Source organism: Cyanistes caeruleus, chromosome 1 (assembly GCF_971803275.1).
Source record: "Cyanistes caeruleus chromosome 1, bCyaCae1.hap1.1, whole genome shotgun sequence".
NCBI classification, from domain to species: Eukaryota; Metazoa; Chordata; class Aves; order Passeriformes; family Paridae; genus Cyanistes; species Cyanistes caeruleus.
The window spans coordinates 87,348,655-87,374,135 of record NC_141701.1 but is presented as its reverse complement, the minus strand read 5'-3'; the positions used below and the strand labels follow the sequence as shown (position 1 = coordinate 87,374,135).

The window sequence follows — 25,481 nt, the reverse complement described above, 5'->3', positions numbered from 1 at the left end:
ACTGATGCTGAGTACAGTGGAAGGATAATCTTGACACATCTCACAGACTGTGCCTCTAATACACCTCAGAATGTGATTTTGGCTTCTTCACAAGATTCACACTGTTAACTCATGTTCACCTTGTGATCTACTATAATCCTTAGATTCATGCTGCTGAACTACAAAGGACAAGGTCATTCCCTAGGGTGTATGTACATCAATGATTTTTCATGTCCAAATGCAATTGTTCTTTCCACCAAATCAAATTTCCCTCCACCCCACCTCACACTGAACCTAAATCCACAATTATTAGATTACTTAAAATACAGACTTGCCTTCCAGTGGGTATCCCCCATTTTAGTGTCCTCCACAAACATAGTAAAAAACTGCTTGACAAAGAACAACTCTACCAAACATGAATGGACCATTTTATCCCAGTCTGTCACTCTCCCTTTGCAAATATTTTTATTCCTTTGTAAAATGAAGAAAAATGGAACATCAGGCTTTCCATTCCAGTTAAGTCTCTGCAAAAAGTCTCATACAGGACTGGTTTTCAATCAGCTCTGCTATTTAGATGACTTTTCCATTCTTTAAAAAACATTGTTTCATTCATTGGATGAAGCCAACGCTGAAGGTTCACCCCACAAGTATTTTAGGGCATAGTGGACATGTAGGCAACACATCTGAATACCTTTTCTTTAATCCCCTTTTCAATCAACATTTGTCACCCAGGCCACAGCAGGTTGCACAGAACTGTATATCATTACTAGTTTCCATTTTGGCATGAAGGTTTTAAAAAAATAGTCACCTATTTCTAAAGACAAAATTAAGGAGGGAGGGGGAGAAAAAAAAGAAAAAAAACTACTCACATAAAAAAAACCTCCCAACTATTTAACTGTGTGTCTTTAACCACTCCTTTATATTTTTCAGAATAGGAATCTTATATGTCCCTCCCCACTTAGGAAAATCACCTCAAATTTGGCCAAGCAGTAAGTACTTGAAAATTGCTGCCCACAAAGGCTCAGCAGAGATTCAGCTCTTAGCAACAAAATCCTCTGGACTTTTTTCATGCAGGACACATACTTTCCCCTTCTTTCCCCCTCAGTAAAACAAATACCAAGAATCACCTGAGGAGAATCTGCTCTTTTCCTACAGACACGTGGCTAGGAGATACTCCTGCTACTTCTGCAAAAAAAAAGCTGTATGATGTCTGATCTTTAAATCGAAACTGGGAAATCTCCCAGACTACTAGCCTCTGGTGAAAGGTAAATAGGAAGGAAGGTCAAAGGGAAAGAATATGTCATCTCAGCCCCTGGTCAAAAGGAAAGAACATCTCATTAGACAGGGAAAGGTGGAGGGTGTTTTGCAGTCATGGGGGACACAGAGACATGTAAGGACCAGATGGAGACACCTTGGATAAAAAGTCTGCAGAGAAAAATGAATTGCAAAGATTTTCATCTGCACAAGAAGAATGAGGCTTTATAGCCATGTCCAAAAGAGAAATAGTTTAGGAAGCAGCCAAACACCATTCAGAAGAGCACTACACATAAGCAGATACAAGCCCACAGTCGAAGGAAAATTTAAGAGTGGACAAGAAAGAGAGAAACGGATCATATACTGAGCAAGTCACACAAAACAAAGTTTTGAATTTCTAGTCATTAAGTGACAACATTGATCCTGTGCAGTGAGGCAGGCAGTGGCCTTCCATGGGGAAGCAGCAACTGCGTATGTGGTCACAGCCATGGAAGGGTGTCTGAAAGCTTCGGGTTTTGAGAACAACAGAGGCAAGATGGAATCTGAGGGAAACAGGAAGGGAGTGTGAAGAAAAAGAAAAACTAGAAAAATTAAAGCTGGAATAAATTTATGAGCCAGCATCACTGAAGAGAAGGGAAGTAGTATCTGCTCTCAACATAGGCTGAAGAAAGCTGAGTCAGTCCAAAGGTTTCATGCCCAAACTACCCCAGATGTCAAGGACATCACAGGACCTCTGGCACCTCCATAGCACTTTAAAATTCAATGCACAGAAGATAAATTTCATCACCAAAACAGGCAGCTTCTTACCATACTCTCTGTCTAAACCTGCCTCTGGGTTTTTCCACAGCTACTGCCACCTCATTGTCACTAATGTGCCTAACAGTCTCATCTTTATTTTCATCTTTATGGTGCTTGACCATCTGGATGAATCCAGTTTCTGATTTCCATAGGAAGGCTGCTGCAGGCATAATATGTATTAACCTTTTATTATTAAAGGGAAGCAAGTGAATGGGAAAAACAGAGGTGATGAGCTGAAACAACTTTCCTGATACAGGAGAGGATATTAAATAGGAAGATGCAAACTAGAGACTCCCAGCTTGAAACAGGAGGTCTTTGTTCCACATCAAGGCCCTGAAGTATGGCTCAAGTATCAAGAAATAAATGGGAATGTTTCCATGGCCTTCAGAAGACTTTGGAGAAAGACAGAGAAGCAAAGGTCAACAGAGCAATCACAAGTGGCTGCAATAAACAGAAGAGAATACACAGTTTACTGGAGGAAATATGGCCTGTGTAATTCAGAAGGTAGGATTTAGCTCCAGTGTCCTCAGAGAGCAGATTTGTCAGATATAAATATCAAATATAGCTACTATTCTTAATGCTGGCATCCCAACCATGTGTTCAGGGCATTTATAGGAGAAACAGCTTGCATTTTACTTCAGTGCTTTTCCCCCTCTAAGATAAATATTTTGTTAACTGAAACCTCTGTGTAAACCTTTCAGCAGAACATCTCTGGGTGTTAATTCTCTTTAATTGAACACTAATTAAATTAGAATTTATTCAAATTAGTAACCAGGTCAAGTGGTTTCTCTTAGTTACTATACTTAGTGAAATGTTCACATTAAAATAATTTCTCTGTTCTGGATACACATTACAACATGGAACTTTGCTACAGGAAAAACACCAGAGCTATAAAAAGCTAAATTTAAAGAAGCATCTGTTAAACAAGTTTTTGTTTTTTTACTTTCCCACCCTCCCTGGCCATCTTTCCCTGAACAGACAGAAGTTTTACCAGGGAGACAGTGAGAACAAACAGAAATCTCACCTTCAAAATGACCAAGTTAAAGGTCTCGTATTTTAATTACACGTCTTGGAACAACGCTTTTGGCCCAACTTCAAAGCTTGCAATTACCCAGGTGTTTAAAGGATTGTTACGCATCAACAGCCATTTACCAAAGCATTAATTACTATAAGTCTCTAAAACTTTCCTCGGCTCAACCTTTTTGTTTACTTTTCTTCAAAGACAAGTTGACATAATAGTCTAGACTGCCTAGCAGCAGTTTCTCAAGAGGGAATTTTGCACACAAGTGTGTGGAATCTACATTTTAATTAATACACTTTCTAAATACTCTTCTGCATACCTCAGAAAGATCAGCGTCTTTATTTTGCGGTGACTTCAGCTCTCTGTAAAACTTTATATTGCGTAGAGCAAACTAGCAAGATTATTTACTCTTACCTACTTTCAATGGGCAAATAACTCTTATCCACAACTGAGTGGGTCTTACAGAGTTGGATGGAGCTCCACATAGATAAAACTTTGAAACTGCAGCCTTTTGAGACCTGTAGATACCCCATCTTACAGTAGATGTAAGCACTACTTCAAATTTAAAAGTGTTTATTGCTTATAGCATGGACCTTATGTGGAGCTCCCACGGCACGAGGTACTGCCAAGAGATGGAATACAAAACCTTAACAACTTAGTGCATCTAAATGACCAGCACTCCAAAGATTTAACAGCAGCATAGTAAATGTAATCTATTGGTGCTCCACTTTACAGAGAGCATCAGGCAGGGGAATACCAACACCTGGAGTGAGCTGCCATGGAAAAGAAAGGCAGTCTCTCTTGTTTCATGAGAAATGAGGTTCAGTTTAACTGTCCTGAAGAAGCTATGCCACCTGTGGGTCAGAAGGCAAGGAGTGATGTACACAGCCTGTAAGGGTTTTCTAGAAACAAAGAAGGAGCTATGAAGAAATGTCAACCTACAAATGAAGTTGCTTCCAAGGTGGAAGAGAAGGCCAGGAGCTGGGCACTGATTTGCAAGGACTGAGAGCCAGGAAAGGAAAAAAGCATGGAATGAAGATGTTGGGACATTCTGGACGAGGTCTGCAATTCAGCATAGGGAGGGGAAAGCCATCCTGGGTGCATCCAGACATAGAAAAGCACAAGAAGGAATGGGGAAGCTCAGTCTGGCACCTCCACTGCTCCATGTCATGGGTAACCCTGTGCCGAAAATGGTCTGTCCATCACCCCTGGTAGCAAAGCCTCCAAGGGCAGAGGGTTAAGTCTTCCAGACTCACCAGAGAGCAGCAGGGTAAAACCCAGGTTTCAGAGCTGCCTCTGGCAAAGAGTGAAAAATCAGAGCCTAGAGCTAGAAGACACTATGACTATGGCAAGTTCAACCTACAGGTCCATGATAATCCCCAGTAAAGTCAACACAGATATCTGGCTGCAAAGGTGTCCCAACCCATTCAACTTAAGGTCTTGAGCTTTACAGATCTGAGGAATTAATATTTTTACCAGCTGGAATAGTTAAAGTAAAAAAAAAAAATAAAAATAATCTAATTCATAGGATTAAAAAATGTATTTATCTTTTTTTTTCTTTTTACAACAATTCTGTAAGAAAAAGGGGTATTCTAGTTGTGGTGATGGCTATAGTATTACACTTCAGAGTTTAAATGCAGTTTGAGGCACAAAGATGGGGGAGAGGGCAAAGGGTTAGTATTTATCTTTGTCCATTAAGTAAAGAAATAAAGCATTCTGATATGGCATTCTTTAGTTTAGATCGAAGATGCTAGCTGGTTATGAAACCAGTATGTTTCACCCAGAATAACTCTGACTTTCAAACTGCTCTAAAGCAACCAGCCTAAAACACAACAAATCACAGTGGGAGCTGAGCTGGGATGAGGACGGACGCCTCTCTATAGCATCATGGAAACAACTCTATCATATACAAATATATGCACACTATATACAAATCTGACCCCAACTTGAAACAGATTGATGCTAGCTTTGTCATTTGTATTACACAACCCATTCCAAAACCCAGAGGAGGAGGAGGGTTATTTATTTTCTAAGCTATAAACACTGCCGCTGAATCAATTTGCCCTTTAGATTAGAAGCTCGGATCGCATTTGTATAAATATCCTGTTGCAAAGAGGAAGACTTTATTACCACTATAACTGGCAGCTAAAACCAACAAGTACCTTAACCCTTAAGGAATTGTGTTCAGTAGAACAGGAACATGGTCCCCAGGCAGTCGCTCTGCAGGGCACATTTATGTCCACACATGTCTCTTCATGTAGGAGGAATCTTCCTGACCATCATGTTCCCATATTTCATTCTGGGTGCAAACCAAACTGTTTAATAAACTGACCATTAACGTACCGTATCTTCCTTTGATCACTAACACAGGCCACTGTGTTTTTCATAGATCAGTTGTTTGGACAGTGTGGGAGTGTTTTGAGGTCTGCATTAGCAGGATATTTACACTTGAAAACATACTGATGATCCAAACCAAGGACTAACGTCTTTGATCAACCATAAACTGCCTTCCCTAGTCCTGACCTGACACCTCTCTGGGTGAGGGCATGGATGTTTCGAGAAAGAAACTGTTTAAATAATGATCTGTTTTCAGGGAAAAACTCATTTCTTCCCTTCCTTTGTAAAGGTCTTGTTTACATGGCATTCCACTCCCAAGAAGTACCAGAAATCACAGATGGCTTTGCTGGTTCTTCCACAGAATCAGTCCTGCACTTTAGACTCAAGCCTAGGTGCCAGGTTTAGCTGTGTGTTGGGACTACATAAGGGAGGAGAGTTGAGGCTGTGTAGCTCCTGTCTGCTGAAATTAAACAGTCCATCAGATACAGCCAAGGTGGGACAAGCACCTGGAAGCTGACACCACTTGCGTTCCTAAACTGGTGCTTTGGCAAACATCCCTGTTTTCTGCATATTGCAAAGGAGAAAAAAAAAAAAAAAAAAAAAAAAAAAGAAAGAAAGAAAGAAAAAGATCCCACCCTAGTGTTCAAACAGCCCAGCCTCTTAAAACTCTGGGGGATCAGAAGCTGAAGGGCAGCAACATCCGCCAGATGTATTGCCCATTCCCTCTCCCAGCACCAGCCCCCAGAGCCCACAGCCTGTTTCAAAACCCAGTCATCCTCCTCAAAGCAAACCAGATGTCACCTCAGCCCTGCCTGGTGAAGCCTCTTCTCCACACAATCCAAACTGCATGCCGCTGATGGCTGGCCACAAGCTTGACCCATCCATCCTGAGGATTTCATTAATCTCCTCGCAGCATCCCACTGACAGCTCCAACAGTTTGTGTTATGACAAAATGTGGCCATTAACCACAGTTTGGTTAAAAAACAAAAGCTTCGTTTCTAGGCACTATTTTTCTTACCTTATGAAAGAGTGGAAGGAATGGGGAGATGAAAATATTACTGACACAAGTGAGTCAGTATTAAAAATGTTTTTCTATTTGAGAGAGAATGTACATAGACCACACTGTCCTCAATGTGAGTTTCACTGCCTGGAGCCCCCACAAGTATATTTTTCATATTTCTGATGGGACAAGGTCACACTTCTGCCCAGAGGTGTTATGCTATTTCAATCAGCATTGATCTCTGATCATTCATGCCCTCCTTCCATACATGTCTGCCTAGAAGACAGCCTCCAACAGGCCCATATAGTCCCTGATACTAGCCTTGTCTACAGTGGCAAAAATCAGTTTGATAATTCAGTAACTGGCAGAAATTTTAGCCTCAGGCTTGGTTCCATTTTTAGCAATCAGGGAGCAGCCAGCAATGCCTCACGAATCCGTGCAGCAGTGCACATCTGGGCTGGAGTCACAAGCTCATGCTGTTACTGTCCAGATGAGCTTTTTTTTCCCTTTGCTCAAGTAATACTGAATTAAGCCACTTCATTACACTTAATTGGAGCCAAGGGATATTTCCAGGCTCTGAGCTTTGGTGAAGATTTGTATTTACTGAAGATTTCTCTTATCTCCTGCCCTGCCAAACTTTCTTTGACAGAAGCAGGCAGGATCCTTTTTCTTTATTTTTGCCCCAGAGGTACATGCTGCCTTTCCCTTGTAGACTCCTGTTTTAAATCTATACATGCCAGCTGCCCTCTTAAGAATCATTTGTGCCCACAAGTATTTTAGGAGCTACCAATAAAATTGCCCCAGACAATTGTTAATCTCTTAAAAGCCAAGACTAACATGGTGCATTTGAACTTTCTCTGAAGAGTGCAAATGTTAACTGAACAGGCACCTTCTGCAGCCCTTAGAGATGAATTGTCCTTACCAGAAGGAATATTTGTCAGCACAAAAAGATGAAAAAGGTGCAACATCAACTCCTGTCTCTCACTTGCTAGTTCACCAGCTAGACTTCAAGATCTGCACAGACTCCCCCTCATGCAATAAAATGTCATAAAATGTCAGGAAAAATCAGGCTCTTATTCAAAACCATTAATCTAAAGGAAGTGTGACACAACTTTTTTTAGTAGTTTTTGTTTTTTTAAGTCAAAGGCAGCTGTTATTTTCTGGCTCATAAGATGTTTTCTAAAATTCAATAGAAACCTTACAAATATTTAGCAAGTTCTTTCAAAACCCAATGCTTTCTTTTCCTTATAATTTAACCTTCCGGTGTTCTGAACTGGAAAAGAGAATATTGTACTTCAAATTAATCTGCTGAGACAAGAGGGGAGAAAAAAAACATTTTGGACATTTTTTACCCCAGTAAAAGCAAGTAAGTGGATGGATGATCAAAAGCTATAACCTCTTAAATTATACGGTTTCTTCAGGCATACCAGAATAATCTGAGGCATTTTTCCCCTCCATGCAGAGATATTAACAAACAGCTAAATACAGCTTTTTAGTATTTGTTTTCAAGAATGTTTACAGGCCAAAGTACACCCAGGTCACCAGTGAGAGTGAATGTTTGAACCTATGGCAGCTGTAGCCAATGGAGTCAGACCTCAACTGAATATGACACTGAATATGCAACACACATCTTCTACTGTCTTAACTCTTTTAACATCTGCATATTTTTAATATAAAGGGGACAATCAATAAATATATATGCACTTTTATATAGAGATATGTACATAAAATTCAAGCCTATCCATGTATTCATAGAGAAGTATGTTTTCAAATATGATTTCATATTTTACACATACATGAAAGAGTCCTTTTAGCTGAAAGGAAAAAAGAATGGAAAAGGGCATGTCCTTTCTACAGCTGCAAGAATCTGTGAGCCACATCTTGCCCACCTCTGTGAGGATGATGTGACAAGACCCACAGACTTGTATGAAGCACAAAATGCTTTAGCCAAACGTCTCCCTCCTTCCCACCAGTAAAAACAAATAAATAAAGCAGGAAAAGAAACAAAAAGGGAGCCTTGAGGGACTGGATGAGTCAGAGGTTAGTAATGAACTACAGACACTCATCCCTGGGTCAGTGGTTCACGCCTAGCCCCAGTCAGTAGGGACAGGGAATTGCTGGCAGCCTGGGCCTGGAGGAAGCCGCGTTACGATTCCCAGTCCCAGCGGCGGGATCCCCTCAGCATGGTGGCCAGCAATGGCAGAAGGAACGCGGCAGAAGGGGACAGAAAAACTCAAAATCCTCGCCAGCTCTTGGACAGAGACCACCCTGGTGATCCCCACCCTGGTGCTGCTGTCTCTGCTCTGTCTGTAGAGAGGTCTCTAGCACCCATGGATACCCAGGATACGCAGATGCCAAAGGACACATGTCACAGCTTCACAGTGCAATCCCATTTTGGCATGCTTCTGGTGTGGTGTGGGAAACAGATATAAAGTCCCAGCATCACTGTTGCACCCAGCCACCTTCAGAACAGGGAGTTTGTAAATATGTTAGGAACAGGACCATAGGGGCCATATCCTGTACTTTATCCAGTACTTTATACTCTTTCCCACATTGCCTTACTCGCTCAGTTTACTCAGAAAAAATGTTATATCCACATAAAATTTGACAGTTCTCCTACTCTGTGCCCTTCTTTGGTGGTTGCCACACAGCAGTATATCAGCTTCTTCCACAGACACTTGGCAGAGGTTTTCTTCCTGCTCCAGAGGTGGGATCTCTACTTGTGGAATCTGAAGCAGACCAACACTTGCCATTTTTCCTGCAATGTGGCTCTGAATAACATCTACAGAATCTGCATGACTGTCTGGACTTTGTTTAGTTCTTCATGTGGGCATTGATGTAACATCCTAACCAGCATGCACATCACTCCAGGAGGCACTCCAGCACTCCAGCAATCTTCAAGTTGAAGCACAAAGGGAACACTGATCTTCCAAAACCTACACTTTCTTCCCCATCACCTATTTACTGAAGTATTTCTCCCTTTTCCCCAGAGGCCACACTCCCCACAGAACAACCATGAGCTATTTGATGCTGCCCTAAGAACTGCCAATCATCAAAGGCCAATCCCTCCACATGGTACCAGTGGAAAGACTGGAGAAAGAAGGAGCAGAAAGGAAAACACACATGAAGCCTTTGCAGAGGAAAAAAATGGAGCTTTTTTTAAACACTGCTGGTTTTGATTTCTTTTTTTTTTTTTTTAATGCTTGCAGCAGAGGAACAGTTACAGTCCTGACAAGTTTTGGTAGAAGTAATGAAACACTTTTGTACCACAGCATTACTCTGGCATTTAATTGACCATGTATTTCCATCTTTTAGCCTTACATGATTCCTCCACCTGAGACATTACTCTTTTAAAATTAATCACTCCATTTACACTTGTTTGCATTTTTGTGTCACAGTTTCTTCTCTGCCTCTCTCACTTTTCCTCCCTTATTGCCACTGAAAGACCAGAAATGATTTTGTAGTTGTGGTCAGCATGATGAATTTTCTTCTGCTTTATTAACCTTAATTTAAGTCCAGCTGAGAGCAGATCAAGTCTTAACTAATTACCAGTATTTTTCAAACAAGCTGGTAGTATTAAGTTGAAAGGGGATACGTGAATTTCAGTACACAACCGCAATGCCAGCAGTGCTTTAAAACTCTACTGCTCCTCAGCAGATTCTTTCTGTATTTAAAGACAAAGCCTGCAGCTAAGGCACACCCTCATTCATACTTTACCATGCCCATTTCCCATAAGGAAAGGACCAAAATAACCTTGTCAACATGAACAAAACAGATATTTATTTTCAGTCCTATCAATATTAATGCACAAACTCAGCCTTCTCCAGGACAGCAGCTGGTGGCACAGAGCAAGCCCCCTCTTGCATACCTGTTCTGATGTTCTTGCAGCACCTGGTAGATGCTGATAAGGAAGGTTTGGTTTTTAAAGCTTCCCACAACGCAGTCCTTGTAGATCCGAAACTCAGCGGCTGTGACGGCCTCGCCCTCAGGAATCTGAGACAAATTAAATTTGAATTCCTTGTGGTGCCGCTGGTGAGGCGTGAACTCCTTGTCATACTCAACTGCAGATGGGAAAAGGAAAAAAAAAGGAATGACTAAAATTTAACAACAAAAGGTTTCCACATGCTGCCACCTGTTCCTTCAAAAAAAGAAGTTTGGTTTTTTCTCCAAAGATAGCCCTGGCAAGTGCCAGGAAAACTTATACAATTAAAGCTTTTCAAATACACTATAAAGTGAAGATGAATGCTCCTCTTCTCTAGCCAATTCCTCTGGGATATCCTATTTTTTAAAGAAAAATAATCTTTGACTGGTGAAATATGGCCACGCATTTTTCTCCTGTGTAAAACTTGGAAGCTTATGACTGCTTCCAGCATTTTCCACTTGTGACTCTCCATGTTCTTTACAGTGTTTTACTAAGTCTCACAGCCCTCTTCCAAGCCAGGAAACAAGTAGTTCCATTTTGCTTTAGCACACACAGCCACAGGCAGAACCAAGTGATAGCACCAGGTCAATCAATTGCCTAAAAGTGCCCTAAAACATCCTGGCTCCCAGGTTTGTCCACTAGCCATTGCACCACCTTGCCCAATGTGATATACAATTAACATGCCATTTATTTTGAGGGTTAAAGTCAACCAGAGCTCCTCTTTCTTTGCAGAAGCTTATTTTAGAATGAGAGAGCTGAGGAGTGACCACTTCTGGTTTCTGGTCTTAGACCTCCTTGAGTACACTCTCAGGCACAGGGCTTAAGACAGACACAAAACAGAATTCCTCCTTCTTTAGGTCTCAGGATTTGCATTTTCTCTGTATGAGGCTCCTTTTCCAAACTCTGTCTTGAGTCCCACTCTTGCATTACTTGATTACATCTTGGTTTTGTCTGACTTTGATTAATTGCTTGTTATTTTTTTTCCTAATTTTCTACTAGAAATTGCTTAAAACATTAACAAATTATATAAACATACAAAATTACATCTTTACAAGCCTGAGGGGACAAAAAGTAAAAACAAAAATTCATTCCCACCAATGGAACTGAGGGAGTATATGTCAGTGATGAATAAGTCACCATTACACTATCGTTAGGGACATGATTATGTTCGGAGGCAGCAAGGGAAGAACAGATCCCTTTTAATGTCTGTCTTTGTGGTCACTTTTTGTTGTCCCCCCTCCCCCTTCCCCCCCATTTAATACATCAGACTGCAAAGGCATCCATGAGCCTACTCTCACAACATCCCCATGAGGTAAGCATCAGTGCCTGTTCTCCAGCTGGGATACTGAGTCACCGGGAGAGCGACTTGCCCAAGGACAGGCGGCGGAGGCTTGCGGCAGAGCCAGGAATGACAGCCAGCGTGCTTGAGGTTCGGCACTTTACCCACAGGTTACCTCCCTGAAGAACAGACATCTCCCAGCCGCTGGAAACAGCCCATGGAGACTTTCCCCTCTACCTTGCCCAGCTGCCTGTTCCTCCTCACTCTCCAGTCACATTTTCAACCATCCTCTCCCTTTCTTTTGGCAGCCCTTCCATGTGAGCTGCCTCATCTGGCTGGATCCACATCCTGGCTCCCTGTGTCAGTTAGTCACATCCTTCTCTTTGAAGTTCACCTGGAGATTTTTCACTTCTGTATGACTGCTGCCAAGCATCCTGTGGGACACCACGCTGGGGGATGCTATGTTAAGGGCTACCACAAGGCAAACAGGCAAATTCTTAAACTGCTGTCAGACACCACTGCCAATTTTGTTAGTCTTGCACTGCATCTGTCTGAGCAGCTCAGATGTCAAACAACAGGCAAATGAGGGTGATTGGGCTCTCTAGCTTCTAGAAATGAGGTTGTGACGTCCAGCACTTTCATCAGAGGTTGCACCAAGGCAAATGATGGTAGCACACTCAATTCCAATGCCACCTGGAATTACCTCTCTGGTTATTGGTTATGGGCGGTCTGGGCTTCCCTTTGCAGCACCCACCCCTAGTGGGGATTGACTGCAGCAGTACCGGACTGGTTGGTGTCACACTTGTGTGTACACCCTCTGAGACAGGACCTGAGCTGCCTGATCACTCCCCATCCTGAGGAGAGTCCCACAGGATGCACTTCCCAAAAGAGAGAAGCCACGTACTTGGAGAAATGTGTAAGCAGCAATGACAAACTGCGTTGGGCTGCTTGCAGCAGGACGTGGCCAGCTTGGCCCATTTACTCACTGCTAAAAGATGAGAGGATGCAATTTACGGTGAGGGAATGTCTAAATCCACGGGTTTGGAGATACATACACATGAAGCAACAATTCTCAATTTAGAACTCATTACATCCTCGCTCGTGGGTGCAGTGACCAGCTGAAACCCACACCCCCTTCCGGGCTGTCACAGGGATGAGCTGACCTACAGGCGAGGTGCAGCAAGGCGGCTTTTCCCCAGGCTCGTGGCTGAGGATGATAAAGAAGAAGCAGGAAGAGCAAGGGGAAGGACACAACCAGGATAAGCAACAGAACTCCATCAGGGTGCCAGAAAGCTAAAATTATGCCAGAGGCAGCAAAGGAGTTGTTGATGCTTCCTGCCAGCTCTTGCCACTTTGAGAGACCATATCAAGATGTGATATGGTCTCTCAAAGTTCACAAGAGAGAACCTGGAGCTGTCCCACACAGCACGAAGCTCAAAATGAGCCCAAACATCACTTTTTGTTCTTCCTTTCTGACTCAAGTCAGCTGCAATGGCCTGACCTCCACTCATCAGTACAAAATGTGCAGTTTAGAAGTGATATCGCCAAACTCTAGTCCTTTAAATCAGTATTTTCCCACACTCCTCTCCTAAAAACACAAGACACGAGAGGAAGAAAAGCCCACCAAAACATCTACCACAGAACATGACAAGTAGCAGCAGGTATGATGCTTGACTCCAATTACCCTTTCCCAGTTTATAACTTGCCTGATATATTCACAATAGTATTTTCCTGTTTTTTTAAAACTTTCTTCCTTTATCCCTGTCCTTGCCCAAATACACCACACAATCATAGAAGCTGACTAAACTGATTACAAGGGAAACATTCAGACTGATTTCGTTATCAGGCTTGGCAGAATAAACAACCTGAAGCACACAAACAAGGAAATCTTTTTTTAATCCTTTAGATTAAGCAATTCATCTTATTCTGTCATAAGAAAGGCAGGTTTCTGTTACAAGAAAGAAATACTGCTAAACTGATGGTGTCCTCCTCCACTAGGATCAGTTCAGAAGCAGCCCAACAACATCACAGGATGGAAAAAAGCCTACATTAAGCTTGTATGAAGCAAGTATAAAAGTTTAACGAGTTGGAAAGTTTTTCTGGCTATTTATCTTCCCATGATACAATGGAGGGTGGATTTTTTTTTTCTTTGTGGGAGTGGTGAGATATTTAAGTTCTATATACTCATTGTCACCCCATCAAGCTAATAATCAACTGTTTTCATTCAGCAAGACAGCTTAAAAATATAAAATGCCAACAGTCCTTCTCTGGGGGCTTTTTGCCCCCTGGAAACTCTTCATTTTTAACAAAGAAGTCAAGTTTTAGAACAGTAAAATTTGGAAAGGCAAGACTCAAGCTGCTGGTTCCCAGGACTACCCAGTCTGGACTGCTACCATGTTACAATGCATCATATGAGCTTGTATTCAAAATACAGACAGCATACACCAAAATGCAAGGCAACAGCAAAAAAGCAGAAATCATTTCTCAAGCTGCTTTCCCATTATTATTTTTTCCACATGAATACATTTGGGTCAGTCTGACCAGTGATGTGAAATCCAAAGCCAATTTCCATCTGAAGATGGACATCTGAAGATGGACATCTGAAGATGGACATCTGAAGATGGACATAAGAATGTCCCAACTATGCAAAGCTCTTGCAGGGAAAATCAGGCAGCTCACAGCTGGGGCAGGTTGGAAGGTAGAAGCCCTGAGTGACGTTGGGCTCCCATAACTTTTTCCCAGAGTGCTGGCTGGAATGTTAGGACCAAGCCAGGCAGTGTTTGTAAGGTCGTGGCATGAACTATAGCCTATAAAATTCATCTTCATGGTCAGACTGTGTTATCCCAAACATTACTATTCTTTTGCTGGAGTAAGTCCTTGGAGATTACAAATCCAAGCCTGCACATATTGGGGCAAGTTGGGAAAGGAGCTGTCAAACAGATTTTAGCCCATTATGAGCCAGAGGGACTGCTCACCCCACCATGCAGGTCTGCCCCCATCCTGGCTGATTGCTGCTCCTTTGCTTGCAGTGCAAAGGAAGGTGTGAGCTCTGGACATTGGATTCATCCCTGGATTTTCACTAGAATCCATTTCTGACCAGACTGGCAGAGCATGTAGAAAGAGTTAACAGAGAAGTCTGCCAGTAGCTCTTTACATTCGACTTAGCAAATATTTTTAAATGCTATACAAACACAGCACTATTGTTGAGCAGTTAAAAAGGCAAGAATGGAAAAATTAGGGTTACTGTGGTTTTGAATTTTGTGTATTCTAATTCTAACCCAGTGTTGCAATGGCCAATTTCAGCACAAAATGTCCCTGGTTTAAAAATAGCATGCTGCTTACAATACTTTTTACTGTAAAAACACTGCACAGAAAAAAAAAAATTAATTGAGAAATTAACACATCCATTTTGGTAACTATACCATCCTACTTCCATTTGACTGTGTAGCACACACATTGGACCAAAGGAAACATAAGCCTAATGACAGTCATGGAAATAAACTATCCTTCTACGTTGGAATTTTAAGCATTTCTTTTTGGATCTAAATTAAACCAGTATGCAGAAATAACAGGTCAAGAGCATTTCCTGAGGAAACACAATTTTCACTTAGAACAGCAGCACCAAGTATCATATCTGGTGATTTTCTCCAGTTCTCAGCTGCTGAGAAAAGTGTTAGGTCAAGTGCTCAGGTGAAAATTAAAATACTGGCTTAAGAAAGTCTCTAATTCGAACTCTAGGCAATAAAGCCAAAAATACTAACCTAGAGTTCCAGAAGTAATTTTTAAAAAATAAATTTCCTATATAAATAATTATGATTCCCGTGGCAATGTGGTTCCTCGGAGGGCACAGAGAAGGAGTGGTGTTGCAAATTACTGAGACAGAACTGTTTAGGACAGGTCATTCTGTATCTGCAAAGCTGAAACTACTGAAGAATGTTTTGCACATTGAGATCCTTAATGGTGACTTGGTTTTGCAGGGCCACAGCTACCATATACTCCAGGAAAAGCAGCCAGGATTCACAGCCTGCTTATGCAAAGTGAGTTTTGCATAAGTGTTCCTGAATTCAGTTTGAGAACAAATATAAGCCGTTCCTATTCATTTCTTCTCAGCCTTCACATGTGACCCACTCCCAAATGAAATGAGAAAACATCTGAAAACTGGAATTTCTAACAGGAGATTCCACATCTACATAACCAGCACAAAGGCAATTCCTCCACATTACATCACAAATTTATGCTCTAAATCAACAGCATTTATCACATCTGGAGCAATGAAGCAGTGTATTAGGCCTCAAATGCTTTAAGCATTACTAAATCTCCAACAGTCCCCTCTAATAAATGGACCGTGTACTGCTGTAAACTTACAGTGGCATCACCAGAATTTCTACAATACTGGCCGACAGTAGCTTGCACAGAACAAAATTTATGTAAGCTTAAATCCTCCCTCTTGATCTGTGTCCACAGTTGCCAGTTGTTTCTTTTGAAGCAAAAGAGAGTAAGAAGGTTTGAACACCTAATCTGAGGGGTGTCCAGCTCCAGAGCAAGACTCGGTCTTCATTTGGGTCTTACAATTTACATTCTGTTTCACAGTGGCTCTACATGGATGTGGTCTGCAGCACATTCTTTTTACTCTGAAGAGATGCCCACGATGTGCCAGAAGGCTTGCCTGTATTTTCCAAATCCATCAGGTCAATCTAAAAAAAGATACCACATCTCCTGAACAGTCCCACATCTCTGACAGATGATCACAACTGCAGAAGCACTGTTACTGTCAAAGCTGACATTTCTTCCTAAAATAAGCAGCATTTCCTAAACGCTGTTTCAAAAACTGCAGAGTACAACCCAAAGAGCACAATGTACCAGTTTAATATCTTCAAATAGGAAGGAGAGAAGACTAAAAGGCTTTATAGGTACTTTCTGCTGTTTAACAAGGAAACAGAAGTTACATTGCTCTAGGTGGACCTGCAGGCTCAAGAGCAAGACAGCAGCAAAAACAGATGGCTACTGGAAGTAGTGAGGATGCATCAGAAAAGGATCACTGCTGCCTGTTTTTCACACTTACATATATGCTATGTGTGCCACTGTCACTTGGGCACCAACATAAAAAGTGCTCTGTCCCACCGCAGAAACATCCTAAATCCACTACTGCTTACAGACAGGACTGACTACTTTCTCTTTACTGCAAAGACCTGAAAGAAAGCAAAACTTTTCAAAACTATTATTTATTAACAAGCCATTTCACAGGTGGTGAGAAGGACAATTCTTTAAAGGAGAAGAAACTCTGATAAGATTAAAATACTTTATTAAAATAAGGTCTGAAAGCAAACCCTTCCCCGCTCAATATGCACAAGAGGTGGGGAGATAATTTCTTCCCTCCTTGGTCTCAGCCCAGCCACTTCAACTACCTTCTGTGATCACAGCAACTCTACACAGCCTCCCAGAATCTCCCAAAAAAAGACGACTTCTTGCTATCACCCCAATTGTGATGAGGGATTATCACCTATATCAGGTCCACTGCCTACTGCTCCTGCTGCTGCTCTTCTACATGATCTTCCCAAATTCCACCCCCCTTCACCCATTTCTGAAAAACAGAATGAGCAAAAATAACCAATTTTTTAAAAAAATTTAGATGTCTGCTTCTCAGACATCTCCTCTGGATTTTCAGTACAGTTTCCCAAACAAACTGACCAAGGTTTGTCCTCATAGATATGAACATGTAAAAGTTTGCCAGACCTCCCTGGTGAACTTCTCCCACATCCACAGGGGTAAAAGGCAGTTTTAAACATAAAAAAGAAGTCAAGATACCTACGGTTCAGCCTGGCATTGCACCATTTGCTGATCCCCCTGGGTCCAGCTGAGGTGGGTTAGACACAACAACCAGCTGTGCAACCATAAATCTAATGCACTTTTAAGCTAATGCCTAGACACCTTTACAATAATATGAAGATTCAAGGCCAACAAACTCCAAAAGGATGCTTTCTTCAAAACAGCTCTAATATCACATCTGGGCCGACACAATATAGAGTGGAATTATTCCACTGACTTCGGTGGAGCGATGCCAGTTTACAGCCGATGAAGGCCTGGCTTTATGCTCGATAGCTGTGTGTGCCAGCAAATAATGACTCAGAAAATAACCCATCATTAATCCAATCCCAACGTAATTATGGAGATTAAATTTAAACAATAGCAAATTGCTCTCTAAACATAACACTCTAGAGAAGAGCTTCAAAGGAGGAGGGGTTTTTACTTTTGGATGAAAAATGCAACTGAGTTCTTCTTTGTTTCTTTTTGCTGGGAATCAAGCTGGAATCGGCTTGTAAAATCAGATTAAAATAGTTGCACAACAGCTTCCTTTCAGGATTCTTGAACCAAAGGCAGTCTAAAAATCAAAATAATTCCCTAATCAAATACATAATACTCATGGGACACCAGAAAGTACTATAAAGGCATTTTCACAAAGATGCCTACAGAATGGCCAGTAAAGCTTTTCCGCTCTGCAATGGGAAGAGGCAGCAGTGGGGAACAGCCTTGCCCTAGCAAATGATGGGAAAAGTTAAAGCAAAACTGAGAAGGAGGACCCTTGGCAAAGTGCTCAGGGGCAGCTAAGCCAGGAGGCTGAATGCAGGCCACCAGCACCTCTGCCACCAACACTCACTTTTGGGCTTCCTGGGCTGCCCCCCTTGAAATAACAGAGATCATTTTGCAACTGCTTCCACAGCCGCCTCCTTCGTTCCTACCCTGTGCCTTCCCAACACAAATGTTAACAAAACTGGTATTTTCTTTCCATATGCTGGCACATACGGCAGGTCCCTGCACTGCAAACAGTGTTGTATCTTAGGAAAACAAAACATCTTTTTGCTTAAGAGATGCCAAATTGCTTTATCAAAGGCACTACTGTTTGCATTTTTGTGGCAATATTAATGCAGTTCCCACTGAGAAGCTGATAAAGACCCTGACTGCAAAAACACCCCTCTGGAAGAAGTGATCCAAAGCTATTTCTGTATTGCTTTTCCAAATAATTTATGATTAAAATAATATTATGCTTTCCAAAAAGCATTTCTATTTCACAGCCAGGCTTCATGCGTGCAGAGCCAGCTTGCAGGCAGGGAGAAGGCGATGCTGTCAGCCCATCGGCACGATCAGAAGTGCTTTGCAGCTATGCACATGGTGGGAAGAGAATTCTCCTACTGCTCCTGCTTGCTTCCTTGGCTTAACATTGGCTCCTGTGTCCATCCTCACACAGTAACTGCCTGCCACACTCAGAGAAATCACCCATAGAAATCTTCTCGCAGCGTTTCCCACCCTCCAGGTTCGCCACAGGTCACGCTGCATTTCCTGCTGGCATGGCCACTGGCACGCAGCTCCCTGGAAACACAGCTGCCCTGGGTGCACCGACTGGATCTGGAAATATTTTCAGAATTTTTTAAATGGTGTAGTCATCTCACACCATCTCTCAAAATTATCTGTCCTTCTGCAGGAATTTAAGGCAGGACAAGCCAATTTGCTTTCAAGTTTGTGCGAAATTTCAAAATGCAGGTTGTGCAAAGTGGGGAAGTTTTTTAAATTTATGGACATTACCCTGTCTGCTTTTCTTGCAGGTGAGGTTTTGTGTTTACTGGTATGACTATGAATCAAGTTGGAAAGCAGGCAACAGATGAATGTTTGCAATTTAAGTTGCACGCTTTCATTTTGTTGAGCACTCATCTCTTGGCATCACAGGCAGGTTGCAGCTTTTCATTTAATAGCCCAGCTGAGAAAGATATCTCCTGAGCACAATGCAACCAGTCCCCATAAAAACACTGTCCAGAGCGCTTAAGGTTTTATAAATTTTTGGAGGAGTTTAATCCAACATTCAAGACTCGGATACATGGAAGAATTCAGCTCTGCTCCAGAGGCTGTCAGGCTGTCCTGGAAACTACACCACTACTGTAAGGGCATTGCCATTGCTGACACGACTTGTGACTCCAGCTGAAATGCTGCTGCCTCACTTATTGCTCAGTATTTAGTATTTTACATTGGGCTCCAATTTCAAATGACTGAATTAAGCAGCGTCCGGCCAAAAGACCACCGAAGAGCACGGGCTTTGGGGAAGGGGCAGGGCACTCTTGTGAGAGAGCATGAAGGACATCAGACTTTGGCATGAGACAAAGAATAGAAGATACAAGAAAGGAGGAAGCACTGCCCCTAAGAAGGGCAGAAAGTGGCCACAGGGATAAAAAGAGTAAAATCATAGTCTGGAGACCCCACAAGTTCCCAACCTTTAATATGACTACAAAGCAAACACTTTGTGATAGTCAAGGCAAAAAGATGCTAGAGCTCTGAGGACTGAGGAGAGCAAATGCATGAAGTTCCTGAAGAAACAATGAAGTGTTTTAAAGACTATTACTCCAGGCTATGTATATTTGTCCAAGGAACAGCACGGTTTGTAAGTGAAACTCACCCCCACTGCATCCATTCCCTATGTGCTGGCTTGGCACACTGATCCAGAGGAAGGGGTTCCAACATGTCACTGGGATGGGAGATTCTCAACCACTGGGGTTGAACACCACCACCATCGTGTTAGGACAACTCCTTGTGCCAACTGGAAAAGACAGTGCCTTGGAAGGCATTGATCTACACAGAAATACCAGAGCACCTTTGCTAAATCAAATATTTCTCTTGCCACCCTTCTCATTTATCACTCCTTCCTCCCTGTCCTTCTGTCCTGGTCATCCTGACAGGTTCTCTGAAGGTTCAGGCAAGACTCTCTCAGGCCCAGAAAGCTGGCAAAGAGAGAGAAGGATGAGCAAAGAAGAACAGAAGGCAAAGGAAAGTTTCACCTCTTCCACAACCTTCTCCAGCAAAGGCAGAAGGGCTGTGAAGCCACTCACTGTGCAACCCTAACACATCTGGGAAGTGCTCAAGAGCACTGAAAACTGGAGAAAAAAAAACAGAAATCCCAGAATATTTTACAGCCCTTACACAGCAATGTGAGGTAAGTGTTCCTTTTTCTGAGGCAATAACATCTTGTAAAGCACTCTCCCCACACTAACCCTGTGTCATGATTTGCCCCCACCATGCACGCAGCCAGAGAGAACCAGAGGGAACACTTGGCATGCCTTGCTCATAAAAACTGAGTTCTTCTGCCCTACCATGCCACTGAACTCCCATTTTTTAATCTGTCTACTAGCCATGCCAGCAGGGTGCAATTTGGGAAGTGACTTTTTTACCTCTGAAACCTCATCCGCTGTCAACCAACATAATGATGCTGCGGAGAGCCAAGCAGCCGTCAGACATTTAAAAATTTGCAGCCGCTGTGGGCGGTTGGATCAGAGGTCAAAAAATGGTCATTAATAGTTTTACCTAACCTGCAGCTTTCAGCTGCTCAAAACACAGCTTTAAAAAGAAAAGAAAATGACATCACACGGATTTAACAATCTGCTTAGGAGTAAAGAATTTCACTCTTTAAGAAAAAAAATTAAGAAAAAAAAAAAGAAAGCCTTGACAAAAACGCCTGGTTTGACTAACAGCTTTGGTCTAAGCCTTCTTTTTTCATTATTTTTTATATTCCCATATCCCACAGTGACCAGAAGCATACTTGGAATGTCTCTGTCCATCTGATAAAGCCATCAGTGGCGGCAGCACCGCGCCGGGCCTGCGGGAGACACAGCTCCTATTCCCGGCTGCAGAGCACGGTACCCAGCCCGGGTGAAAGCCAGGGAGATGCAATGCTTTGGGAATGATCACAGACTCCCAGTCAGGGTAGGAAATCCTAGGGGAAAAAGTAAGACTTGAGGAAAAGCACCATTAAAAGAACTATTAAAAGAGGATTTGTGGAATAATCCTTAGTTCCACATAGTTGGCCTGACTTACATACAGTAGCATAGCTGGGTAGTTCACCTGAAAAACATCCAGCAGGAAAAAGGACAGACTGCCAAGTACTACTTTTATTTTTTCTCTCCCCTTTCTCCCTACCCCCCTTCACTTTCACCAAATATCCAAAGCAATCCTTGGGCTCTAGGCATTTAAAATTCAAAAGTTATCTACAAATGTTCTTAAAGTAATAGCACATAAATTGACTCCAAAAGGTCTCAGGTTAACAAACAGGAAATTAATAAACTTCACTGATATAAAAACCAACCCTGTATGTTGGCATTTCTGGCTTTCAATCGATCTTGCCCTTTTTTCTTATTATCAGTTATTTTCTTATTACCAGTTATCAGGTTCCTGGAGACAGAATTTAAAATGACAAAAAAGAGAATGTGTTAAAATTTCCAGCAGAGCTGCTTGTCCACAAATTAATTTTTAGACATTTGGCTTCTATATCTTCACTCCTTGCAATCATATCCTGGCTGTTTGGCTATCCCAGCATTTCTCTGCCCCACCCAATCCAGCCTTGTCATCACTGATTTTATTTTTCCACTCTTCTCTCTTAGTAATGCCCTCCTCTCTTGCCTTGACTGGTTGCATGCCATTCTAGGAGAAAAAACATCAAAACTCTTTCAAATTTGAGTATACATAAATATATAGAAAGAAATCAATTTAAATAAATACCTACAACAAATTTCTTCTTAAAATACATCATTTATCTTTTGTTGTGCCTGAAGTGTTTTTAATGTTGTCAACAACTAAATTACCCAGACACAGATTTTAGTTTATGACTCAGTTTATGATTTACTTTGTGACTATTTATTTTAGTTTATGACTTTAGGCACATTGGTTAAAAAATAGCTTTTTTTTCCTTCAGTCCTTTAAAATATTTTTTTTTTAAGTTACAGCAGGAGGGTAATGCTATGTATCTGACAGTATTAGCAAGACTCCATGGAGACAGCTGCCATACCTACTTGGTTTTTATTTGTGTTTGAATAAGAAAACCATCAACCATAAGAAAGTTTGGATCAGGTTAGCACATCAAAGCACTCTTCTTACAAACATATAGACATTGAGGAGAGATGAAAAGCAACAGACCTTTTTAATGCAAATTTACTAAATCTTTTTCACCCCTGCACACTAACCCTAACAAGTGGGGTTGTGGCTTCAGCAAGTGAATCTTCTTATGACTATTCTCTCATAGACACAGCAAGACTAAAGCTTCTATAATGTTTGCATGCATAGAAAAAGGCACTTAATTATATGGCATGTCCTAGAGAAGAACATCCTCCAGTCAAAAGAGGAGAACAGGAACCTCAGTGTTGTCTAATTGATGTTATTAGCTGCAGCTTCTGTCATACTTGGAGAAATCTCCAACTCAGAAACAGCACTGATGAAGTGCTCCAAGATGAGTAATAATATGCTTGATACTAAGGGAGGGGGATAAAAAGGATTCTAAAAAAATATGTTCTCTGGTAAATAATAGTCTCAGATAATTGCCAGGCAGAAAACACTGAGGGACACCAAAAGAACAATGTACCACAATTAAAGTGTTGTCTCCATGAAACTGAAATTGAGGAGGGGAGGAGTGGGTGGAGAGGAAACCCTTTTTATTTACCTAACCTATATGAATGCTAATGATCACGTGTGTGTTGTGACAAGATGGGGCACTTTGAAAACTCTAATCTGTAAGTCCATGAGCAAATATTTATTCTGATCCATTCCAATTCTCTGTGGTTTGTAAATCCCTAAGTAAAAAAAAAAATAAAATTGCAGAACAAATCAGTCTAGACCACAGAATTTGGCTACTTTATGCTAGTTCAAAAATTACAGGAAACAGACCAACTCAAGAAGGGATTATTTGGTGGACTTTTTTGTTTGTTTTCTGAAGACCTGTGACTACCTAATATATGTGCACTCGTTTGGGTAGCCGAGGAGAATTCTTTCGAGCATTCCTTCAAGCATAATCACTGCAATATTGCATTCCACATGCTTGATGTCTCGGTGAGGTGTTGATGTATATAACCTTCCAGATTCTTTCTGACCTACACTTTTCATCTGAAGACATTATAAAAAAAACCCAACCCTAACCTGAATAATATCACCTTTGTATTTCGAGATCCTGAAGAGCTTGTAGCAACATTATTTTTTGCCCTGGTACTCAAATGCATGGAAAGAATCCCTCAATATATTTCTATCAGAGGAAAATCTGAGATGGAAAATATTTTAGATAGAAGGTTTGTCTTACTGGGGATAGCACCCATTCAAAGTTTTACAAGGTCCTTCCATCCATTATTAGAAAACCTTTTCTATGGGATGAAGAGAAAAGTTTCTGCCTTTACCATGTGGAAAATATCATTAGCTTGAACAGCTCTGCTTTAGTCTGAGTCAAAAAGAGTCTGGGTGAAACAGAGCTCTCAGCTTCTACTTTAGGCACTGAGATAAGGCTGGGGACCTAAACAAATCCTGGCAAAGACAAAATATTTTCTAATAAGTATTTCCATAAGAAATGCTTTTCTCATAATTATGCTCATAATATTTTGGAATCTGAAATGTACACTTTTTTCTACTAGGAGAAACAAAAAAAAAGCACAATCAGTTTTTCTTAGGGGGAAGAAATATGTTTCAAAGACAAGACATTATTCTATGTACAAAAAACAAAGTTGATAACAACAGCAAAAATTATACAAACCTTTTTGAGTACCTATTTTAGCCTCATACATCTAGCTCAATTTTATGAAAAGTTTCTTTCCTCTGCTACTGCCTTTCTGCTGTTTTTACAGCAACTGGGACAGCTGCCTGCATCCAGTGCATTGTTTGTCATAGGACCTACCCAAGTTGCACCTCACCAAAACGGCTCTGGGCATGGCAGTGGTCTGATAACTCACAGCCTGAGTGACCTGAGAGAAGGTTATTATCCCTGTGATTTGCCACACTCAGATGTTTGATTTGGCTCAGTGCTCACAGACCAGTCCTGTTTGGGTACCGTGGGATTACAAAGTGCAAACATCGAGGTCTTTAGTCAGGTCTCTGAAGCAGTAGGATTATTTAGGTTTTTAAAAAGGAGTCAACTGTACTCTGCACACAGAAGAAAGTATGATTGAAAGGCTTTGAAGAGACAGTCAAATGTGATTTCTGCTTTCAGAATGGATGGAAGGGAGAAATATGATCTAATCTATCCATAAATAAATGCAAGTTTAGCTGGATTTGCTAAGGTTTTTAGTTTTGGTTTCATTGCTAACAGCACTGATAAACTTCCCCAACTACAGCATATACAAGTGTGGAACCAAGTACGCACTGATTCATTTTGAATACAAAAAAAAAAAAAAAATTTTTGCTGTTTTTAAATAAAGAGAAACATGAGTGCAGTAGTTCAACACCTTAACACTTACTGTTAGATACAAATAGCCAATGCTCAAGTTAACATTTTGTGCTCCGTGCTCATGATGTCCTGTCTGCAAAACAACAAAAGCTGCTTTTCTGTATGGCTCAGGCAAAGCTGTAGGATGTATTTTCACTATATTCTTCTTCAAAGGCTTGCATTTCTTCTATATGCAGTTTTAATGTTCTGTTTTCTGACATGGAATAGCTTTTTTCCTAAAACTAGAAGATTTTGAAAGGCACACTCTTAAACAGCCAGCACGGGCCGAATCAAAAGTCTTTTGGACTGATAGGTTATATTCAAAATACAACAAATATTCCCTCTATCCCTACCTTTCATTCCTTGTCCAAGGAGATACAGCTTGAGAGTTCAAATATTACAACTTTATTTATAATATATGTAATATTTACAATATTACAAGCTTGTGCATTAAGCAACATCAAGAAACTGCCAAACAGAACAGTTTTGAATGCAGCCACTTTTACTAGGAAGGTTATAGTCTTGCTTGAATTCCACCTAACTGGAAAACAGAGCTTCAATAGGGAATGTTAGTGAATGAGGAGAAAATATTTCTTATTTATAGTCGAATTTAAAATACTTTACAAACTTTATGGGTACCATCACAGCTCAGATGCCTTACAGGGAAGCATTAAAAGATGA

The 25,481-nt window shown here is 41.3% G+C and overlaps 1 protein-coding gene across 1 annotated transcript in view; it reads right to left on the bottom strand.

Moving 5' to 3' along the window:
- Positions 1-25,481, bottom strand: part of BMP6 (bone morphogenetic protein 6) — an 87,641-nt gene that overhangs the window by 14,781 nt on the left and 47,379 nt on the right. Inside the window, exon 2 of the mRNA XM_086901270.1 lies at positions 10,258-10,450. Coding sequence (XP_086757396.1) covers positions 10,258-10,450 — 193 coding nt within the window. The remainder of the gene's footprint in view (positions 1-10,257; positions 10,451-25,481) is intronic.